Source organism: Monopterus albus, unplaced genomic scaffold (genome assembly GCF_001952655.1).
Source record: "Monopterus albus unplaced genomic scaffold, M_albus_1.0 scaffold212.1, whole genome shotgun sequence".
In the NCBI taxonomy this organism is placed as follows: Eukaryota; Metazoa; Chordata; class Actinopteri; order Synbranchiformes; family Synbranchidae; genus Monopterus; species Monopterus albus.
In genome coordinates, this window is record NW_018128092.1 from 273,051 (window position 1) to 293,328 (window position 20,278).

Here is a 20,278-nt window from a genome sequence, read left to right on the forward strand (position 1 = left end):
GTCAACTGAACCCAGCTCGTTTCTATCCTCTCCGCTGATTAGTGCTTCTGCGTGAGAAGTGTTAAATTCGTCCCTTAGAAAAATCATATCAGCACTCTAACCAAACCAAACTATTTAAGAAATTACAATGGAAAACATGTCGCTCCAAAGTAGATCTGACGTTATTATATTTGAAAAGGTTTTGCCTGTTACTATAAGTGTTTCAATGCAAAAGTCTGCTCTGATCAGAATGAACGAATTTAATAATGATCCGAACCAAAATACTAATTATTAAGCCAAAAACATGAGATGTGCGCTACTGACTTTTTATTCACATGCACCGAACTGCAGTTCTCCAGAAATCAGTATGCTGCGTTAAGCAGCTCATATCTAGCCTCTCCACGAAAGCGTTAAAAGGAACAGCAGAGGGCTTCTTTGATGGGATTTGCTGCCAGTAAAAGCTGTAGGTCTTTTGAACATAGCTGACAGTCAATACCGGAGGGACCTCCTCGCCCCTCCCCATTCCGCACACACATGCTGGCAGCCGGGTGAGTATAAATAGAACCAGGAGTTTATCCTGCCACTCAAACTCGAATAGCTGGGACGTAGGAAAGATGCCCGCATCACAAACTGGATTTGGCCATTTGTTCTTGGAGAGGAGCATCAGCATGCCGACTGGATATCAGATCCCGGTGATGGGATGCCCACCGAGGGTGCAACAGCAGCAGCATCTGACTGCGATGGCAGCTGGGGTCCCCATGGCATACTCAGGACTACAGGGATACAGCTTTATCCCCTACCCACACCACAGACACATCGCACACATGGTAAGTTTATAATTCACTGGCATTTACTCATTACACAGAAAGCTCCGCTGCTTCATGGCTAATCATTGCAACCTTCTTTTTGCAATGTGTAATCTGTTTCTGATTTCGAGTTGTTGAACAATATTAGCTTGTGGAAGAGGCATCTCTTACTGACATTGTGTTAAAGTCTACAATGAAACTTTTCGAACTAATGAAAAATGTTCAGGACGGTTTCATCTTCATTAGGTCTATAAATCACTCAGCGCACAAGCAAACTTTGGTTTGTTCTCACTTTTACTTTCTTTATTTCTCAGAACGGACTTGACTTGAAAGCTGCCTCCCCCTACCATCACGCGCTCCTGGCTCGCGGGGGGGCTTTCTACCCGCCCTACCGTTTGGGAGCAGCCCAGGATCCCGGTAGGGCCGCAAAGGTGGCCACACGAGAGAGCACCGGGCCGCTCAAGGCATGGCTCAACGAGCACCTGAAGAACCCCTATCCGACCAAGGGCGAGAAAATCATGCTCGCCATCATCACCAAAATGAGCCTCACGCAGGTCTCCACCTGGTTCGCCAACGCAAGGCGCCGCCTGAAGAAGGAGAACAAAGTCAGCTGGGCATCTAAAGGGAAATCGGATGAAGAGGACGAGGAGCAGGAGGGAGGAGGTGACGAAGACGAGGGTCCCATACGGAAATGTCATTTGGATGAGCGGGATGAGGCTGACCGCGCAGACACGGAACGCGTGCAGAGCGCGCTACAAAGCTCAGCGCCTGTGGATGCGCGCCTGGAGCTGCCAAAGCAGCCGAGCCGCGAGCACGGAGACAGAGAGCATGCACTTGTCAAGAAAGTTGAAAAGAGTGACTCTTATCTCACGCCGTCCGCGTCGGAAAGTAAAGAAAGCACCTCCAGTCCAAAACCAAAGATCTGGTCTTTGGCAGAAACCGCCACCTCAGAGACTGTGAAGACATCTCTGGACAATACTTATCACCCCGCCGGGAGACTGTGGGCTGCCTGGGCTTCAGGAAACGGACAGCTGCTTCCCTCGTGTTATACCATGCACGAAATAGTCTAAGCGGCTTTTAGACACGAACCAGATACATTTTCCACATCTAGTGCACTTTAAATGTTCAAACCTCAGGGTCCCATCGTTAATTCCTGAATTTTGCAATGAAATGAAATGTGCTTTGAGACCAAAGACTAAATATAAATGTAGAGGTATTTTTCCATCGTCACTCTGTAAATTATGCTCCTTTTGTCTAATCATGAAGAAATATTTTTGCTTAAATAAAGTTCAGCTTCTAGTGAAAGTCTGACACGTTTTACTGCTTTGTAATTCACTTTAACACAACACAGGGAAAAGCAAGCATTTTTCCTTCTGAGCAAGTAACGTTACATCAAGAGTGCGTGATAAGAAGAGGATTTAAATTTGAATATTAATTAAAGTTATTATGTAGGACAACAGTGACAATTCAGTTTATCTATGCAAACTGAATGAGTACAAAAGGAAGTACTTGTCTTAATTTGCATATCAAGTTCAAAAGAGGAATCCTCCCAAACAGGTTTATATAATCCGACAGCAAACTATGAATTTTAGGCCTCATTTAAAAACAATTTGATTCTTAAATGCCCATGTGATGGCAAAACGAATGCTAAGGCTTGTAACCGTTTTCACCACATGTCCTGTCTTTTAAGATTAGACAGCAGCAGCAGCAGAACACAGATATGTTACTGTGTGTGCTTGGCAGGGGGTTACTCTAGCTATCAGTCCACAGGTTTCCATGTAAATTGAAAGGGGTGTAGCCTACCTCCACTGGCACTGATCCAGGGACAGTAAGGGAGCCTCTGGGAGCAGCAGGCCTGGAATGCAGCTGTTCTCTGGCTTCAGCTCTCCAAGAGAAGCCCTGCAGGAACACAGCGGGCAGGGCTTCTTATCCAAGAATCTTCAAATGTTAAGTTGCTTAGAATGATTTATAAAACCAGTCTGTTACACTTGCTGCTTAATGACACTTTTCTAGTTATACTTCCACTTTACAATAGTCTACTGTATCTACCCGTAGGGCTCTGAGACGCAAAGACCTGAGCAAACCAGCAGTCTACGGCGAACCTGTAGCGCCCCCCTGAGGAAACCAAGGGTAACTACAGCAGGGTTCATGATAATAGACTGCCAGCTCTCTGACAGCTGTGGAGGTGGTTACAGGTTAGAGCAGCCTACCTGAAAAACTGAGTCCCACTGTGCCATAAAAACACGGGGTTGCTCTTCTTGGAGCCGTATATGAGTTAAATCAGAACACTTACATTTACATTCCTTTCCCAGCGTCGAGTGCACACATCCGTCAACACTATGACAAATGAATGTTCAGCAGACCTGCATGACTTGCCTGAGAATCTTTTTTGTCTTCCGCACACGTCCAATACAAACAAGCACCACTTGTAACTTTTAATGGTGCAGTTTCCAAAATGGAAACAAAATAAAGGAGCTCAAGTTGGAGCCCACAGCATAGCTCTCTGGATCCACGCCACCACTGAACGTCCTGTTTGCATCCCCCAAAGCTTTATGAGAATTATCTCAGTTTTGAAGTGAAACCCTTGATTTAGATAGACACACAACTCAAAGTTTAACATTCAAGTGCATTACGTTTTTAATGCTAGAGCGAAGCATGCAGCACAGTTACAGCAGCGACACACTTATGCACCACTTCTAAATAAAAACAGAAATACAGTGAGAACAGCCCATAATTAAAAAATACTGACATAAAAGGAATGTGATGAATGTGATGCCGGGCTTCTAATAATGATGCACTACAATGTAACTGGCTAGCACATGATTTCAATTTTTTACATTTTAATAGCAAATGTACACATTAGGAGAATTACATGCAAGTGAAATATGTGACAACACAACAGGACGAAGACCTTGATGGTTGTTTCAGTCTATAAATGTCTGAGGGTGTGATTCCTGTCGGGAGAGGACAACTGATTTGCCTTTCTCCTGGGTCACAAAGTTTCCATTTTCAGTCAGAAAACCCTGTGTGGGCTCATCATCGTTTTCCTCTGGCATGCTCGAAGCAGCCTCTTCTTGTAAGGCCACCACCTCAACCAGCAAAGACTGGTCTTTCTCAGGAGTCACGATGAGGGTCACAGGGGGATCTCTCAGCATCTCCCTCTGTTCTCCGCAGCAGGACTGGACACAAGCCTGCAAACACAAAGCAATGCCAAAATGAAGAAAGAAACTAAAATATAAAACATTACAGTTTCAAGTGTAAGGTTGTTACAAACAGGTTGGTTTTAATACAAAATAAATGAACAAGATAAAATGTTGATTAATGAGCATTTTGTTCATTAAATTGTTCAACGAGCATTAAAGAGCAGGCAGGAGCCAAAGCCAGGCTAGCCGTTCCCCTAAGCTTATCTGGTTATACAGTAGCTTCATACATCTGTGTTTCACATACAGATTCATTGATCTTACAATCTACTGTAACTTGCAAGAAGCTAAATAAACATATTTCCCAAAATACCAAACTATTCCTCAAAGTGGGCAGAGCAAAAAGACACTAAACAGGAAAGTAAAATGATTTTAGGAACCTCATCCTGTCATACACTGGCAATAAATTGCACATGTACAACTTCCAACATAGTCATTCGCATTAAATAGTCTTTTCTCTTTGAATGTTAACATCAATTGCAATAACTTGCACTGTTACTCAGTTACTAGGAACATATTATGCATGAGAGATTAAAGTACCAATAAAGGAAATCACATTTACCTTTAAATCTCTACCTCCTGAAAAGGAAGAAAAGACAGAACATGAGTACAGTGGAATATTGAAACGTTAACTCGTTGCGTTATGTGAGTGGATATTCAGGGCACAGCATACCTCTGTGTAGGCGATACATAAGTACAGCTACAAGTAGAATCATCAGAATAGCCACAACAATGACCATAATTATTATGTGAGTCCGTGAGGATTTCTCTGTAAGACAAGAATAAAAAAATTAAAAACAAAATCAATCACATATTTGATCCTTCCAGTGGTGTATAACATACCTTCACAGTTTAACATCTCTAATAAACAGACTTTATTTAGACCCTCTGAAGAATAAGGAACATGACCTCACCAGGAACAAATCTAAATATTAGTGTGCGAATGAATAAACCAACAAAAGGCTAAGCAGGTTTTAAGGGACTCAAGGCAACAGTTTCAGTTTCTCTCTGTATGAAATTGATCACTACTTGAGAAACGTCCACATAAACACAAATCCTGGTTTCTTTATCATGTTAGGGAGGGGCGACAGCGCGGTGGGTAGAACAGTCGTTTCCCAACCAGAAGGTTGAAGGTTCGAATCTCGGTGCCTCCAGTCCACATGTCAAAGTGTCCTTGGGTGAGACACTGACCCCCCAAGTTGCCCCCGATGGTTAGAGCCATTGGTTGAGTTGGCGCCGCAGATGGAAACAAATTCCTTGTGTGTAACATACTTGGCCAAATAAAGGTGATTAGATGATATTATATGATTAGAATACCCATTAAGGGGTATCCAGCCTGCGGTGAAGCACCACATAAAAGCTACACACACTTTACCTATTTAGATTTGGTGAAGTACAAATATCGCACTTCATTTTTAAGGATAATAAGGATAATCACCTTTATTGGCCAAGTATGTTACACACAAGGAATTTGTTTCCGGTACAGAACTGAGGCAGCCATCTGCGGCGCCAACTCAACTGAAGGTTTGTAACCTGGAGCACTTTTTTATTTTGAGATTGGTTTGGGAGAGAAAGGCAGAAAATGTAAAACCTAATTAATACAATTTAATTTTTCCATTAACAAAAATGTCTGTGTATCCTGTCAATTACACGTCTTAGAAAGAAAGAAAATAGAAACTGGACAAAACTGGAATCGGCAGGTCAGACAAAAAAAAAAATAAATAAAAATCAGAATCGGCCAAGCCAATTTGAATCAGTGCATCGAAGACTGGAAATGAGAAGCAGCTTGCCGCGCACTGCTGAAGGGTTTAAATGAAACAAGCTCAGATAACGCAAACAAAAATAAATCTGCATTTCAGCAGAGGAAGACAAAATAAGAGGCTGTGGAGAGAAGGGGAGGATTTCTTCTGCAGTAGTCTAAAACAAATGTGCTCTAGGTGTAGGTGTGTAGGTGAAAGTTGTCAATCCCACACTCAAAACCGCAGAAAATACTAATTTACACACACAGTGTACAGCCTTATCACCACAATCGTTTTGCTTCAACTGAGACGCCACCTCTAACCACACGGCTGCAGCGGAGCACAGTGACAAAGCTTTACAAGTTCTCAGCCTTCAGAGAACTCACCACAAATGTTGTCAGATACGGCTGTTCCACTGCGCTGAATATGGTGTCCGTCCTCACACCTGCAAAGAATTTAAAAGAGTGTTAAAAGCGAATTCCTGGTTTCTCATGTGACCAGAAGACTGAAGACAGAAGTGATTATTTCTCTTGAAATGTCCAAAAAACAACCAGTCCTAGTGCTAATGTAATGTTAAATTAATACAATTGTAACACATCTTTTTAGGTCCCACAGATTGTGACAAATTAAAGAAAAGCCAAAATACAGTTATAAGGATTTAGGCCATTACAAGCCGCCCCGGCTTCCACAGTCCTTGGCAAATATTCTACAAGGGATCAAACACCATTCATTCCAAAGATATTCCCTCGTTTTGTGTTTCAGTGAACATGTCACTAGAAAATCTCCAATATTTGTTCAGTTTGGTTGAGACAAAGTGATAGTAAGAGCCATATCAGCCATAGGAAATGTGTTGTTTTCACACTCATCACACCACCAACTGACTTCCTGTGGTCTGGGGAGGGGGATTAGCACCACCAAAAGAGACACAAGCTGCCCCGGTACCAACAAATAATCATGTCTGGGTGGTTGCATATAATCAATAGTCATAATCAGTTTTGTAATATCAGTTCTAATCATAGAACAAACTACATACAAGTTGAAACTAAAGGCACGAAGTTTGATACCCCCCTTACTCTTGTCATTTCCTGTCCTTTACTTCTCCTCCCAGGGCGCAGCCATCATGGTGGCCGCCCACAGTGTTCAGAGAAAGTCTGCGACTGCTCTCTTGTTCTTTGATCGGGGGCGACATTCATGCCCTGAAGAAAAACCTTTTTCCATTATAGGAACCTGCTGAAATGTGTCGTGCCAAAAAACACTGTATGTTTTTGTTTATTATTATTAGTTTATATTTGTATCAGTAGTTTATATATTTATTATAAGCATGCAATTCACTGCTGTGAGCTGGTGAGAGAGCATTTTGTTTTTTCTGTGTATGTAAGTACTCAGGGGAAATGACAATAAAGTGAATCTTGATTGGTCAAATGTTGGTGTGATGACGGACATTTAACCAGCTATGTGCCTGTAATTACACAGCTGACTGCATGAGAGGGGAGCAGCCCCTCCCTCCTCTAAACAGAGACCGACAGAGAGAAAATGTAGTGGAAAAACAAAGCAAGACAGTCTGTGTCAACCGGGGAGGCCATGCTAGGTGACGGTTTAGGGAAGTGCGGGGTGTACTGCTCTTTATGTTTCGATAGTGGAAATGCAGCATAATATGATATCATACATATGAGCCACCTCAGGTCAGCAGTGCACACAACCGATGTAGGCTATGTGCAGACTGTGCAGTGTTCTGACTGACTTTACCTTCTGCTGATAATGCCTGTAATTATTATGATTATAACTCTTACTATTTTTTAGGTCATGTACATTTTATCATTGTATTTAAACCTATTTTTGTTATTTGGACGATCAGGGGCAGCACAACAAGCTGGCACACTAACATGTGAATCAGGGAAGTACCGGCACTTCCCCCCTACTTCAAGCACTGGTCTGTATTGAAGCATGCATTATCTTTCGCATTTATTCCAGTTTTCCCTCTAGTTTGTCACTGCTTTTTGTTCGGTGAGTAGTTTGCTTTTTGCATGCCACATTACATAAAAAACAGAGAAAGTTAGCTTCTGAGTTGTTCTGAATTTCTTCAGAAGTGACAATACAAAAAAAAGTATGTGAACCTTTTAGAATTTCATGGTTTTCTGCATTAATTTGTCATAAAATGTGATCTGATCTTCATCTAAGTCAAGAGTATTGACAATTATAATGTGCCTAATATAACAACACAAAAAAATTCTGATCTTTCATGTCTTTATTGAGAACAACCATAAAAACCTCACAGTGCTAGTGGAAAAAGTATGTGAACTCGAGTTAATGACCTCAAAAAGCTAATTGGAGTCAGGTGTTAGCATACCTGGAGTCTTGTTAAGAAAATGAGTTTGGAGGTTGGACTAGAACTTGGACTGATAAAAACCACTCAAACCTTTTGAGTTTGCTCCATACAAAAAGAATATGTTTATGTGAGTCATGCTTTGCCAAAAAGAGCTTTCAGAAGATCTACAGTCAAGAATTGTTGATTTACATAAGGCTGGAAAGGGTTATGATTTCAAAGACTTTTGAAATTCACCAGTCTAAAGTTAGACAAATGATCTACAAATGGAGACACTTTGGGACTGTGGCTACTCTACCAAGAAGTGGGCGCCCAGTAAAAATGACCCCAAGAGCACAACGAAGACTCATCAATGAGGTAAAGAAACAACCTCGAGTGACAGCCAAAGATTTGAAGGCATCATTGGAACTGGATAACATCTATGTTCATGAGTCTACAGTACGTAAAACATTGAACAAGCAGGGTGTCTATGGCAGGACACCATGAAGGAAGCCGCTGCTTACTAAAACTAACATTGCTGCATGGCTGAAGTTTGTGAAAGAGCACACTGACAATCCACAGTGTTACTGGTAAAATGTTTTGTGGACTGATGAAACTAAGACTGAACTATTTGGAAAGAACATGCAGCACTACATCTGGTGTAAAAAGGGCACTGCATATCATCATGAAAACATCATCCCAACCATAAAGTGTGGTGGAGGAAACATCATGATTTGGGCCTGCTTTGCTGCATCAGGGCCTGGCCAGCTTACAATCACTGAGGGGAAGATGAATTCCCAAGTGTATCAAAAAATTCTTCTGTCTGTACATCACTGCTACATTGGGGCGGCTGTGGCTTAGGAGGTAGAGCAGGTCGTTTCCTAACCAGAGGATTAGCGGTTCAATTCCCGGCTTGTGCAGTCAACATGTCAAAGTGTCCTTGAGCAAGACACTGAACCCCCAGTTGATCCCGGTGATGACACCGGTGTGTGAGTGTTTGGGAGTGCGAATGGGTGTGTGAAAGTGCTTTGAGTGTGCTGTAAAGCATAGAAAGGCGCTATACAAATATAAGACCATTTACCATCAGCTGAAACTCTGTAGAAGTTTGGTGATGCAACAGGACAATGACCCAAACCACCAGAGCAAGTCCACAACAGAATGACTTCAGAAAAACTAAATCTGCCTTTTGGAGAGTCAGAGCCCAGACCTCAACCCAATAGAGATGCTATGGAATGATTTGAAGAGAGTCATACGCATGAGATGTCCACCCAACCATGTAAACCCAACCATATTCAGAGTAAAAGAAAAAACTTGAGGGAGCCCATAACAAGACAAAACCAAAACAGGAGAAACAACTTTCATGTCTATGTATATATATATCTCTGAAACTGCCTGGAAGAACAAGTAGGCAGCTAAGTAAGAAAGGCTTGTTTGCCAAAGCTAAAACAGTAAAGAACGATCATAGTTGCAAGATTTTGGAGTTCCTATACTTACACTGTCCATTTCTGACAGATGCTGTTCCACGAGGTCCCATTGGAAAATGTGCCTAAGGGGCATTTCTGGCACACTGTGTCATGTGTGTGATTGCCTGAAAGCCAAGTCAAAAACTATTTATCACACTGCAAAAACAAAGCTGGTCATACCTTATATTCAGCGTAAAATAATGTTTCACCACATCAAAAAGAAGCATCTTACCTATGGACTGAGCCCCAGTTCCTGGTGTGCAGGTCGTGTGCGCCACACAGGTTAAACAGGCCTGAGAGGAGCAGTGGAATCCCAGCTTACACATGCAGGTGTGGCGTACCGTCTTGCTCTTATGGACAGGAACCTCAAAGTTTTTATCTGAACAAAGAAAGGAACAAGCTGTAAGCTGTCTGTCACTGCCCATATTGGAACAGTTTTGTATAATTTGCCACAAGGTCTTACTAGGGTCACAGTACTGCTGGCGAGGACACACAGGTTCAGTTGTGTAGTCTTCCTGATATTCGTTCTCCCTACATTCTTTGCACTGAGGCTCCAAACAAGTTCCGGTCAGTGACATACTGGTCCCTGCAAAACAGTGTCTAATGGTAAGAATAAATGCAGCACTGTGTAGTCTATCATTTTTCTCAAGTATATGTAGCAAATGGTGACCTGTGGCTTAAAGGAATAGTTCAACATTTTGGGGGAAAAAAACATTTTTCTTTTCAAAGTATGACGAGAAGATCGATACCACTCTAATATACAAAGCTACTGGCATCAGATGGTTAGCTTAGCATAGCATCCAGGAAGCAGAGGGAAACGTATTCTCATTCCCAGTGCATCAAATACTGATGTTTTGTTAAGTACCTTTTGTGTCTCATACTGATGCTAAAGGGTGCCTATAAGAGGCTCTGAATTTTTCATTACATCACTGTGTTTGCCTACTTCTGTTTGCACACAAAAACCACGTGATTACATTTAGCCACAAAAATGAAGTGGTTATGGTTGGGCACAAAAACAAACTGGTTATTATTAGGAAGCAAAATCGTGGCTTGGATTAGAACACTTTTAAAAACACACTGATTAAAAACTCTTCACTCTTCATTACACGCTGGACTGGAACATGAAGTAACTTTGTGACCTGCTGAATCTGTGGAATAACAAACTGTAGCTTTTGGTCAGTAAAACCAGTCACAATTCTTTTGTGAAAAAAACATTTTTCTTTTCAAAGTCTGACGAGAAGATCGATACCACTCTAATATACAAAGCTACTGGCATCAGATGGTTAGCTTAGCATAGCATCCAGGAAGCAGAGGGAAACGTATTCTCATTCCCAGTGCATCAAATACTGATGTTTTGTTAAGTACCTTTTGTGTCTCATACTGATGCTAAAGGGTGCCTATAAGAGGCTCTGAATTTTTCATTACATCACTGTGTTTGCCTACTTCTGTTTGCACACAAAAACCACGTGATTACATTTAGCCACAAAAATGAAGTGGTTATGGTTGGGCACAAAAACAAACTGGTTATTATTAGGAAGCAAAATCGTGGCTTGGATTAGAACACTTTTAAAAACACACTGATTAAAAACTCTTCATTACACACTGGACTGGAACATGAAGTAACTTTGTGACCTGCTGAATCTGTGGAATAACAAACTGTAGCTTTTGGTCAGTAAAACCAGTCACAATTCTTTTGTTCAGGAGTTGAATTAGCTGCTTGTTGTGTATCACTACTGTCGAGTAGCCCCTGTCTACCATTCAGTAACAGTCTGCCATCTGGCGTTAGTGCTTCTCTGGAAGAAACAGCTTCCAACCAAATTCAGCCACAATCTGGAGAATCACGCAAAACAAAACAAAGATGTAACACTATTGTTCCTTTCAGTCAGATATCCTACCTCTCAAGATGAACCCACTGAAAAGGATTTTAGCACAAATGTGATTGAGTCCAGCTTCTGTAACTTCTGATTTCATTTATTCACTGTGTAAATAAATAAACACCTGGGAGAGATGGGAACACGTGTAACCATGGTTCATCAACTCATCTTGTTGCTACCTGGGTGTAGTGTCAAATTTAACATAAAGTTCTTTGATTCACAGTGATCTAACCTAACTCCTCTAACACTCAGAAGACAGTAAATAAGTCAAGTGTATATCTAAAAACTATTCTTTTAAAATGCTGCATACCATAGGACAAAAGTGAAAGAGAATCCAAGGAAAGATTAGTAGGTAAAGTGCTGATGCTGCTCGAGAAAGATCTTTGTCTTCCACATACATTTAATATTTATCTAACCTGCAGCTACTGGAGGACTACATTCAGCACCACTTGTTCATATTTTTCTCTTCTGAGCTCGTTTCCTACATTTATAGTAAGTGAATGAGACCCAACCCCTCAACAAATAGTGGGCCTGCCAATCCAGCAGGGGCATAATCAAAGAAACATGTTGGTAGATCTTTGTTTTTCATAATACAACAAATGTGTTTACATACCTGGACCACACTTTTTGCAGCAAAGCCCATGCAGCTCATACTGAGTTAGTGGGTCACACTGGGGCTGAGCAGTGGTCATCACCTGCACAGCAACACACAGTTTGTTACTACTGAGAACTACTTGACATGACAGTTGGCTCACTTCCTCAGACCGCCGGAAAGCACCTAACATCCAAGAACCTGCTATTTACGAAACTCGGTGACAGGTGCATCCTCTGCTTGACGTTTTTGCTAATAATATCATTCATTTACAACAGATTCTTGTGTTTTACCGCAAACTGATGTCTCCTTACTGGTGAAAACGAAAGTGAAAGTGCAGTAATTTTAATGCGTTATAGGGTGTAGCCCTGCAATAACAGAGCAGAACCTCTGGACAAAGCGTCCGAATAAAAGACGGGTTGAATAAAGGTGAAAGAGTCCAAATGAGACAAAGACTCAACTAAAAGCCCAAAAGCGACGATAAGTTATAACCGGACCTATTTTCAGTTATCGCCAACCAAAAAAATCAATCCTCTTTTACAACGAAATGCACGAATCAACATACTCACCACAAGAGCCCACATCATTATTATCATCATCGGTAATAAATGCATCTTGGTGAAACGAGTTGTAAACGGCGGAACAGCCGTGCGCTCCCGTCGCAGCTCCCCAAGCTCTACCGTGGTTCTGCCGTCGCTCTGCCCATTTGGTCAGCCTGAGACGCAGGAGGGAGGAGCGCTGAGCCAGGGGTATTTCCCTTGGACGTTGAAAGGAAGCGATTTCCTGTAAATTCATGAACAGTGTAGTAGCTGTCACGGTGATCCCAAAAATACCCAGTTGTAATATGCAGGCTACTCTTCACAGTCTCGACCACAACACCACGACGAACATGACGCTGTTTTGGGTCAGATTTAACTTCAGCAGCATAAAAGTTCAGCAACCACCAACTGTGCAAAACCGTTGACTTGAGTTAATATAGCGCTAGAAAGTACTAGAAATAGGTTTACAGTCCACTTATAGGTAGACTATCAACAATAACACTACTTGTCATGTCAGTGCCCCACTACAATACTGCGCGATTATGATGGAAATAGCTTTTACTGTTGCAACCAGTCGAGTTGTTGCTCATTTTAGATTCTTTAGTTAGTGCCATCTAGTTTGAATAGATATATATTCTTTAGTTAGTGCCATCTAGTTTGATGTAAGAATGCAGTAAGTAATGCAGTAAGAAGTGCAATGTATTGTAAAGCAGATGTGTAAGACAGAGCAAATGGAAATATTCAAACATTAAGTTTACCAAACAAATTGCCCTCATGAAGAGCTGTGTAAATATGAATGTACAGTAGTTGAACTGCTTGCAAACTACAGCAACTACTAGTTTATTTACATCTCAATCACTACTGCCTAACATTGTACTGGAGTGTTCTTAGTAACATTACACCATTACCCACACTGCATTTCAAAAGGCTAATTAGGCTGCTGTTACAGACACTTGAGCTCTTATTTGATTTGGATTGTTTGCCATCATAGGCCTATTTATTCACAAACTAACAGCTTTTAGGAATCTTATGCTAGAATAGGTTTCATTGCTTTCATGGCTCTCAGCAGTACACTTTCATTCTCTGGTAGGGATGTAAACCCCACCAGTTTGTCCAGGGATTCCCCATAAAGTTTTCATGGGGGGTTTCCCACTAGGCAAAGCTGCTGCTCCTCTTGTGTTGTGCTATAAGCAAACAAGCAGTTGTTTATGTAAATGTCCTGACCACTTAACAAATCACGATCACGTGAGTTCTTTGGAGCCCTTTTGTTTGCTGAAACACAATAAACCACAAGCTCTTAATTTCTCCTGATGCTGTCCTTGGTGGAAATTCCAGTGAATAGCTTTTAAATATCTTCTCTGTGAATACTAAAAGTGGCTCATGTTAGCATAACAACTTGTGGAATATTAGCACAATCATACCTCTGAGCAGTGTGAATTTTCCCCACATTCGACCTGTCATATTGTTCTCTTATTATATTAAGTAAAACCCATTCTGAGCTACTCAGTGTGTACTCAGGATGGGATGTCTTTGTCTACACATAAAATGTGATTCTTTTAATTGTGCAAATAATAGTATTGTTACCCTGGGTTTCCCTTTGAGCAAGCACTTGGTGACAGTGGAGAGGAAAATGGAAGAAACCTCCAACAGACCCGAGCTTTTGGGGGGTGGCCTTCTGCCTCGACCAAGGAGGAGATTAGCTCAGAGCATCATGGGGCCCCCCAGCAGCCTAGGCCTATAGCAGCATAACTAAGGGAAGGCTCAGGGTCACCTGATCCAGCCCTAACTATAAGCTTTATCAAAAAGGAACGTCTTAAGTCTAATCTTAAGGTAGAGAGGGTGTCCGCCTCCCGAACTGAGACTGGGAGTTGGTTCCATAGGAGAGAAGCTTGATAGCTAAAGGCTCTGCCTCCCATTCTGCTTCTGTGGACTCTAGGAACCACAAGTAAACCTGAGAGCAAAGTGCTTTGTTGTGATGAAGCTCTATGAGGTCTTTAAGATACGATGGAGCCTTGTAATTAAGGGCTTTGTATGTTAGGAAAAGGATTTTAAATTCTATTCTGAATTTCACAGGGAGCCAGTGGAGAGAAGCTAATATGGGAGAGATATGATCTCTCTTGCTAGTTCCTGTCAGTACTCTGGCTGCAGCATTTTGGATTAACTGGAGGCTTTTTAGGGAATTATTGGGACATCCTGATAGTAAAGAGTTACAGTAGTCCAGCCTGGAAGTAACAAATGCATGGACCAGTTTTTCAGCATCACTTTGAGACAGGATGCTCCTGATTTTTGCGATAATGTGCAGGTGAAAGAAGGCAGATCTAGAGACTTGGTTTATGTGTGATTTAAAGGACATATCCTGGTCAAAGATGACTCCAAGGTTCCTCACAGTAGTACTGGAGGCCAGAGCTATGTCATCTAAAGTAACTACAGTATATGGTTGTATGGTATGCTTTTATGAGATTCATCAGCTCTAATATGGACACGTTGATTAGGGGTAAGATGTCTTTGAGCAGCCTGGTTGGGATGTGGTCTAAGAGACATGTGGTGATTTAGATGAAGCAACTCATCTACATGAATGTTAAAGTCACCCACTATGATTATGTTACCTGTACTAAGTATTAAATCAGACAGAAAGTCTGAGAATTCAGTTAAAACTCTGAATAAAAAGCATGTGGACGGTATACAATAACAAACAGAACTGTCTGGGGTCTAAGGTTGATTAATAGGCTTGAGTCAAAGATCGCTGCCACGCCACCACCTCGGCCTGTGTTTCGAGGGATGTGACAGTTACTGTGACCAGGTGGAGTGGATTCATTTAGGCTGACATATTCTTCCTGCTGTAACCATGTTTCAGTAAGACACAATAAGTCAATGTGATGTTCACTTATCAAATCATTCACTAACAGAGATTTAGATGAGAGAGATCTGATATTTAATAGTCCACATTTGATTGTCTTACTACTTTCTACTATAAGAGTCATCATCTTAATTTTAATTAGGTTCTTATGAATAACTCCTCTTGAATTGATCTGTGATTTATATAAGGTAGCCTATTTTTAATGATAATGATAATAATAATAATAATAATAATGTAGTCAGGACCTGAATATTTTCTTAAACTTCTAAACGTAGGCCTAGAGTTCTTCTTTGTGTGCTACTTCCTTTTTTATACTAACACTGCCTTACTGTAACTTGCTCTTGAAACAATGTGAAACCCGCTTCCTGGGACTGGGGAGGAGGTGGTGATAGAGGAGTGGTTAAAGAACTAGTAGGGAATATCCAAAGTGCTAAAATTAGCAACTAGCAACTTGCTTGAGGTTCTTGAAAATGAGGTTAGGTTTGTTCAGAGGTGAAGACGCTACTTGGATGAGAAATGAAACATTTTCAAGACCCTCAAGCAAGTCCAGAATTAGATCAATTAAACAAATTAAACAAAATTAGATAACAAATTAAAATCCAGGTTCAGTCTGTCAACTTCTCATTAAAAGTTCTGAGGAGTTTCTGCTGAATTTCTCTCCATTAGTGAAGCAGGAAACTATGCTGTTGTTGGTGATAATCTAACATCTGTGGGTGGAGGCCTTTGGTGAAATGTGATGGTATCTTTTTTACCATTTAAATAAGCTGGGTTGTGACACTATGCACTAAAAACATCTCTGGTCCAGCCAAAGCCATGCAACCATCTGCTGTCACTGATAATCAGCCCTATTTCCCTGTCCTTCAGTTTATAGACAGGCCACTGACACACATCCAAACTGTGCACGGGAGCAAACGGGACATCAGCTGTTACAACATCAATTCTGGCTCATGTTTTTGGTAAGGCCTGCTCTTGTCATTGTCTTATATTCTGTGTCTTATATCTCATTTGTTTTAAGTTTCAGACAGGGACAGTGCTGCTTGACCTTGACTGTGGATGAGCCAGACTTGCCCTACGTAATACATATGCACAAAATAGTATAGTACACACAGAGAACACATACATCAATAAACAGCGCCGGAGTGTAACCATGGTAGCACAATCCAATGCTGCACATGTATGGACTGAAATGACAGGACTGATGAAGACAAGCCAGACAAAGAGAGAGAGAGAGACAGTCCTAATGCTGACATGTTTCATGGATGAACCACAGCTTTAACTGGCCACTAAAAATAACAGTGTGTTGTACTTCTCTTGCTTCTCCCGCTGACTGTGACATTCGATCCATCACTTTAATCTAAACTCCCACAAAAAAGAGAAATGTGCACTTAGGCTAAATACCAAAAACTTGTATCATCAGTACAGTCGGATGCATTTTAATGGAGTCATGTTGTTTACATCGATGCTGTCACATAATTCATCCAGATGCTCTTTCTGCTGAGGTGGATCTTTTGTTCTCGTCGGAGCGCTATTCTTTATCCTGTTAATGAATCTTTTGCTTTGAGCAGTGAGACTGTAGTGTAACAACCAAAGACTTTACACATGAAATAATAACATTCATTTGGATTATATTCATTTTTATATTAAATCAAAACATAACAAAGTACACCGTCCTGCATGAGCATGTCGGTGTATTTATGTGGTTTCCATGGCAACAATCTTTTTGGGGTAAGATAACGAGACTGTATCTGTTGTGCAGTTTGTCTGGCAGCTTGAAAACTGCTCTCTGCCTTCGTAGGGCAGCACTGGGATTATAATCAAACCTGCCATGAGAACACCTGTAATAAGAATAAGACAGTACAGTACAATACTGTACAGACAAAATGATGTCATATTTCATGTGGGAAGACAATGCAACTATTAAAAGGAGCTCTGGGCCTCTTAGCATGGGAAGACAATGCAACTATTAAGGGAAAGTCTTTTAAAAAACAAAACTATAAATTGTATCGCTGTGCTGTATTATATTAAAAGGAGCTCTGGGCCTCTTAGCACTCTCTCATGGATAAAAGAGAGGCAGCAGCAGATGAGACCCACTGCCCTGCAGACGATGACATGTAGGTGTGGCTCCACAGCCACTGACTTCTCTACCTGGCAGAAATGTAACCTGAGCTGAAAGAGGGCGGTGGCAGAAGGAGTGACAGAAATCACAACTATTTCCCTTTTCACCTGTCAGATCTTGCATGTAACAGACAAAACAGAGCAAAAATCATTTATATAAGTTGCATAGATTTAGCAATTGTATGGATTTTTGTGTATAATCCAAAGCATTATGATGTCAACTCTGGGGTCAAAGAAGAAAGACAATCCATCCAGGACAGAGAAACCCACTGAGAACCTGCCACAGGTAAGATTTCAGCATCAACAACAAGTGTCAGACTCCAATTCACTCTTTATGAGAGCATAAAATCAATGCTTCCACAGATGAGTCATTAAATACGAGGTTTACTGTATTCTTGGTTCCAGAGAAAACAGCTTTCACTTTCTTTATGACTGTGAAGTAAGAGGAGACAGTGTTTTGATTACTGGGAGTCTCTCAAGCATTCATGCTGGTATTAGTTTCTCTCAGAAGGACTGTATATTAACTCAGAAATATGACAGACAGTGACCAATTTGAAGAAGGCTGTGTGTTCCGGTATTAGCATGTGTTTAACAGATGCACTTGCTGATTGTACTTTGCATCAGTTCCTCTTTGCAGTTCCAGTGAGCTGAGACTAACACAAGCCTGCATCTGTTACTCAGATTGTGAAGCACAGAAAATCAGTTTAATCTTGTCTCTCCTATCAACCATCATGCATATCTATATTTAGCAGAGCAAGTATTCCTAGTACTTTAAGGCAAAATACTGTGTGGAGCTAAATAGAAGAGCATGAAGACGCCTGAAAGAGATTCAAAGGTTTAAAAAAGGTTTTGTAATATGTGAGTTGTTTAGCAGGGCACTTTAAAACCTGACATTTTGTCACTTTACCAGACAAATTTTGGGAAATCTGAACTAGAAATGTTCAAATCCAATAGGTTTGGTTCCTCTTCCTTATTTACTGCATTGTTGTGATTCCAGCTGAGCAATGAGATGCAGCTGAGCATCATGAACAAGGTGAAGAGCGGAGAGTTGTCCATCGAGGATGCTCTGAGCCAGGCCAGGAAGAACCGGGAACAGCTGCTCAGACGGCAGAGCCTGGCTGAAGAGGTACTGACATGCTAAGCCAAGTTTCCTCACAAAATTCTCAAGACATTACAAGTTTCTCTATTGACCCATGTTTCAGTATGGGATAGTTGAATGGGGAACTGTAGAGATGGACTTTACTCAGTAAAATCTTTTTAAACTATATCAAGAAAGATGAAATCCAGTAGTCACTGCTTGCTTATTTGCTTTCTTGCTGAGAGTTAGCTGAAAAGATCAACGCCACTGTCACGTCTGTGTGTTGCCAATTAATATGTTGCATTTTGTTTGTTTGATTTATACACAATCAGAAATACGGTGCGGCAGTATCTCAGAGTCTGTGTTAGGTTGCCAGGCAACCAGCAGAGAGCACACAGAAGTGATTATTACTTGTTATTGAAACTCTAATCAATATTTTATAGTAAGGATCGGTCACGCTGTGAATCTCTCCTGTAGCAGAAGGTTCTTACAACCAACTGTATATTTGGGTGACGTCTAACAACTGTAACACTAATTATGACATGAGAAAAGGAGGGAGTTGGGTGATGATCCGCAGTCCCGTTAAGAGGAGGAGAGTGGGGAGGGTTGGACTTCCCCCAGCTGAGTGGTGTTCACTTCCAGAGTGCAACATGTGTTTTGTCGCTAAACCTATCTGTGTCCCTAAACGTAATGAAACTGTGATGGTTTCATAATCGTACTGACAGGTGTACGACAGTTTCCTCAGTGGTGGAGTTCTGGTACACTTGCCAGCATACAGTAACTGTGTGTTTATTGTTGTTCCCATGATGGCAAAGATTCATAAAGTTTGCTAGTGTGACATACATTGTCGGTAATATCGGTGGAGTTGTTGCAACTCTGCCTGCCGTCGTAGCTCTCTTTGAGGAGACGCTCCTGTTGGCCATATGACAATATGGGTTGTATAGGCTGGAGAACCTGTGCTTTGGTGAATGTTCACAGCTTAGCCTTGCTTTGGCCGAAACATTCCAGTGAAACAGCCCTAAAAATCCACTGGAAGCTTCCAGCCCTGTCCCAAACAGAAGAGAGACACGCTTTACAACATAGTGGAGCATTTAATGAATACTAATGCCACTCTGTCTGCAGGATTTGTGAATGTGCAACTGATTTTTAACATGTTCATCATATCAACTATCACATATGTCAGTACCCAGAATGTCCAAAAAATCTGTAATTTAAGGTTTAGGAAATAGTTAAAGCATTGTTGAAACCCCCTAACTGCAGGGTGGGCGGTTTGATCCCGGCTCCTCTGGTCCACACATGGAACCTGAGCAAGACACTGAGCAACAAGCTGCTCCTGTTGATGATCACCAGTGTGTGAATGTTTGTGTGCATGAATTAATGAACAGGCAAACAATGTAAAGTGCTTTCAGTGTGTAGAGAAGTGCTATATAAGATCATTTGTAATTTAAAACAAACAAAATACGAGTTAATTAGTGACTGTTAGAGGTGTTTGTATCATTCCTGACGTTAGTTTCCAGTCTTCATGCACTTGCAGACGTGACAGTGGTATCAGTCTTGTCATCTAACTCTTTACTGACTTGACAACTAAAACATTAGACTTGTTTTTCCTGTACTGCTGCTTAAACAATGTTATGTTCATAAGCTGCTCAGCCTGCTCCATGGGGTTTAAAAAAACTGACCAGCTGGATTTCCATAGAAGGCAAATCTTTTTATCATGAAGCATGAAAGGTTATT

At 41.3% G+C, this 20,278-nt stretch overlaps 2 protein-coding genes across 2 annotated transcripts; one reads left to right on the plus strand and one right to left on the minus strand.

The window, feature by feature from the left end:
* Nucleotides 1–584: 584 nt before the first annotated feature.
* irx7 (iroquois homeobox 7) lies at nucleotides 585–2,000 on the plus strand. The gene is made up of 2 exons (XM_020618998.1): nucleotides 585–806; nucleotides 1,100–2,000. The coding sequence occupies exons 1-2, from the start codon at nucleotides 594–596 to the stop codon at nucleotides 1,853–1,855; spliced, it is 969 nt and encodes a 322-aa protein (XP_020474654.1). The 5' UTR covers nucleotides 585–593; the 3' UTR covers nucleotides 1,856–2,000.
* Nucleotides 2,001–3,397: 1,397 nt separating this feature from the next.
* Nucleotides 3,398–12,820, minus strand: cd40 (CD40 molecule, TNF receptor superfamily member 5). The gene is made up of 9 exons (XM_020619034.1): nucleotides 12,525–12,820; nucleotides 11,977–12,058; nucleotides 9,953–10,075; nucleotides 9,722–9,868; nucleotides 9,521–9,614; nucleotides 6,111–6,169; nucleotides 4,659–4,754; nucleotides 4,548–4,564; nucleotides 3,398–3,976 (listed from the first exon to the last, which is right to left on the minus strand). Exons 1-9 carry the CDS (start codon nucleotides 12,567–12,569, stop codon nucleotides 3,710–3,712), a joined length of 930 nt encoding a protein of 309 aa, XP_020474690.1. The 5' UTR covers nucleotides 12,570–12,820; the 3' UTR covers nucleotides 3,398–3,709.
* Between the last annotated feature and the right edge of the window lie 7,458 nt (nucleotides 12,821–20,278).

What these genes read in the sequence shown, in the direction of transcription:
- irx7 (XM_020618998.1), top strand. Translation starts at nt 594, where the DNA reads ATGCCCGCATCACAAACTGGATTTGGCCATTTGTTCTTGGAGAGGAGC. An exon ending in ACAGACACATCGCACACATG is followed by an intron (nt 807 to 1,099) that starts GTAAGTTTATAA and finishes TTTATTTCTCAG; the next exon opens with AACGGACTTGACTTGAAAGC.
- cd40 (XM_020619034.1), bottom strand. Translation starts at nt 12,569, where the DNA reads ATGCATTTATTACCGATGATGATAATAATGATGTGGGCTCTTGTG. An exon ending in CTGCAAAAAGTGTGGTCCAG is followed by an intron (nt 10,076 to 11,976) that starts GTATGTAAACAC and finishes ACTGTTTTGCAG; the next exon opens with GGACCAGTATGTCACTGACC. An exon ending in AACTGGGGCTCAGTCCATAG is followed by an intron (nt 9,615 to 9,721) that starts GTAAGATGCTTC and finishes CTTGGCTTTCAG; the next exon opens with GCAATCACACACATGACACA.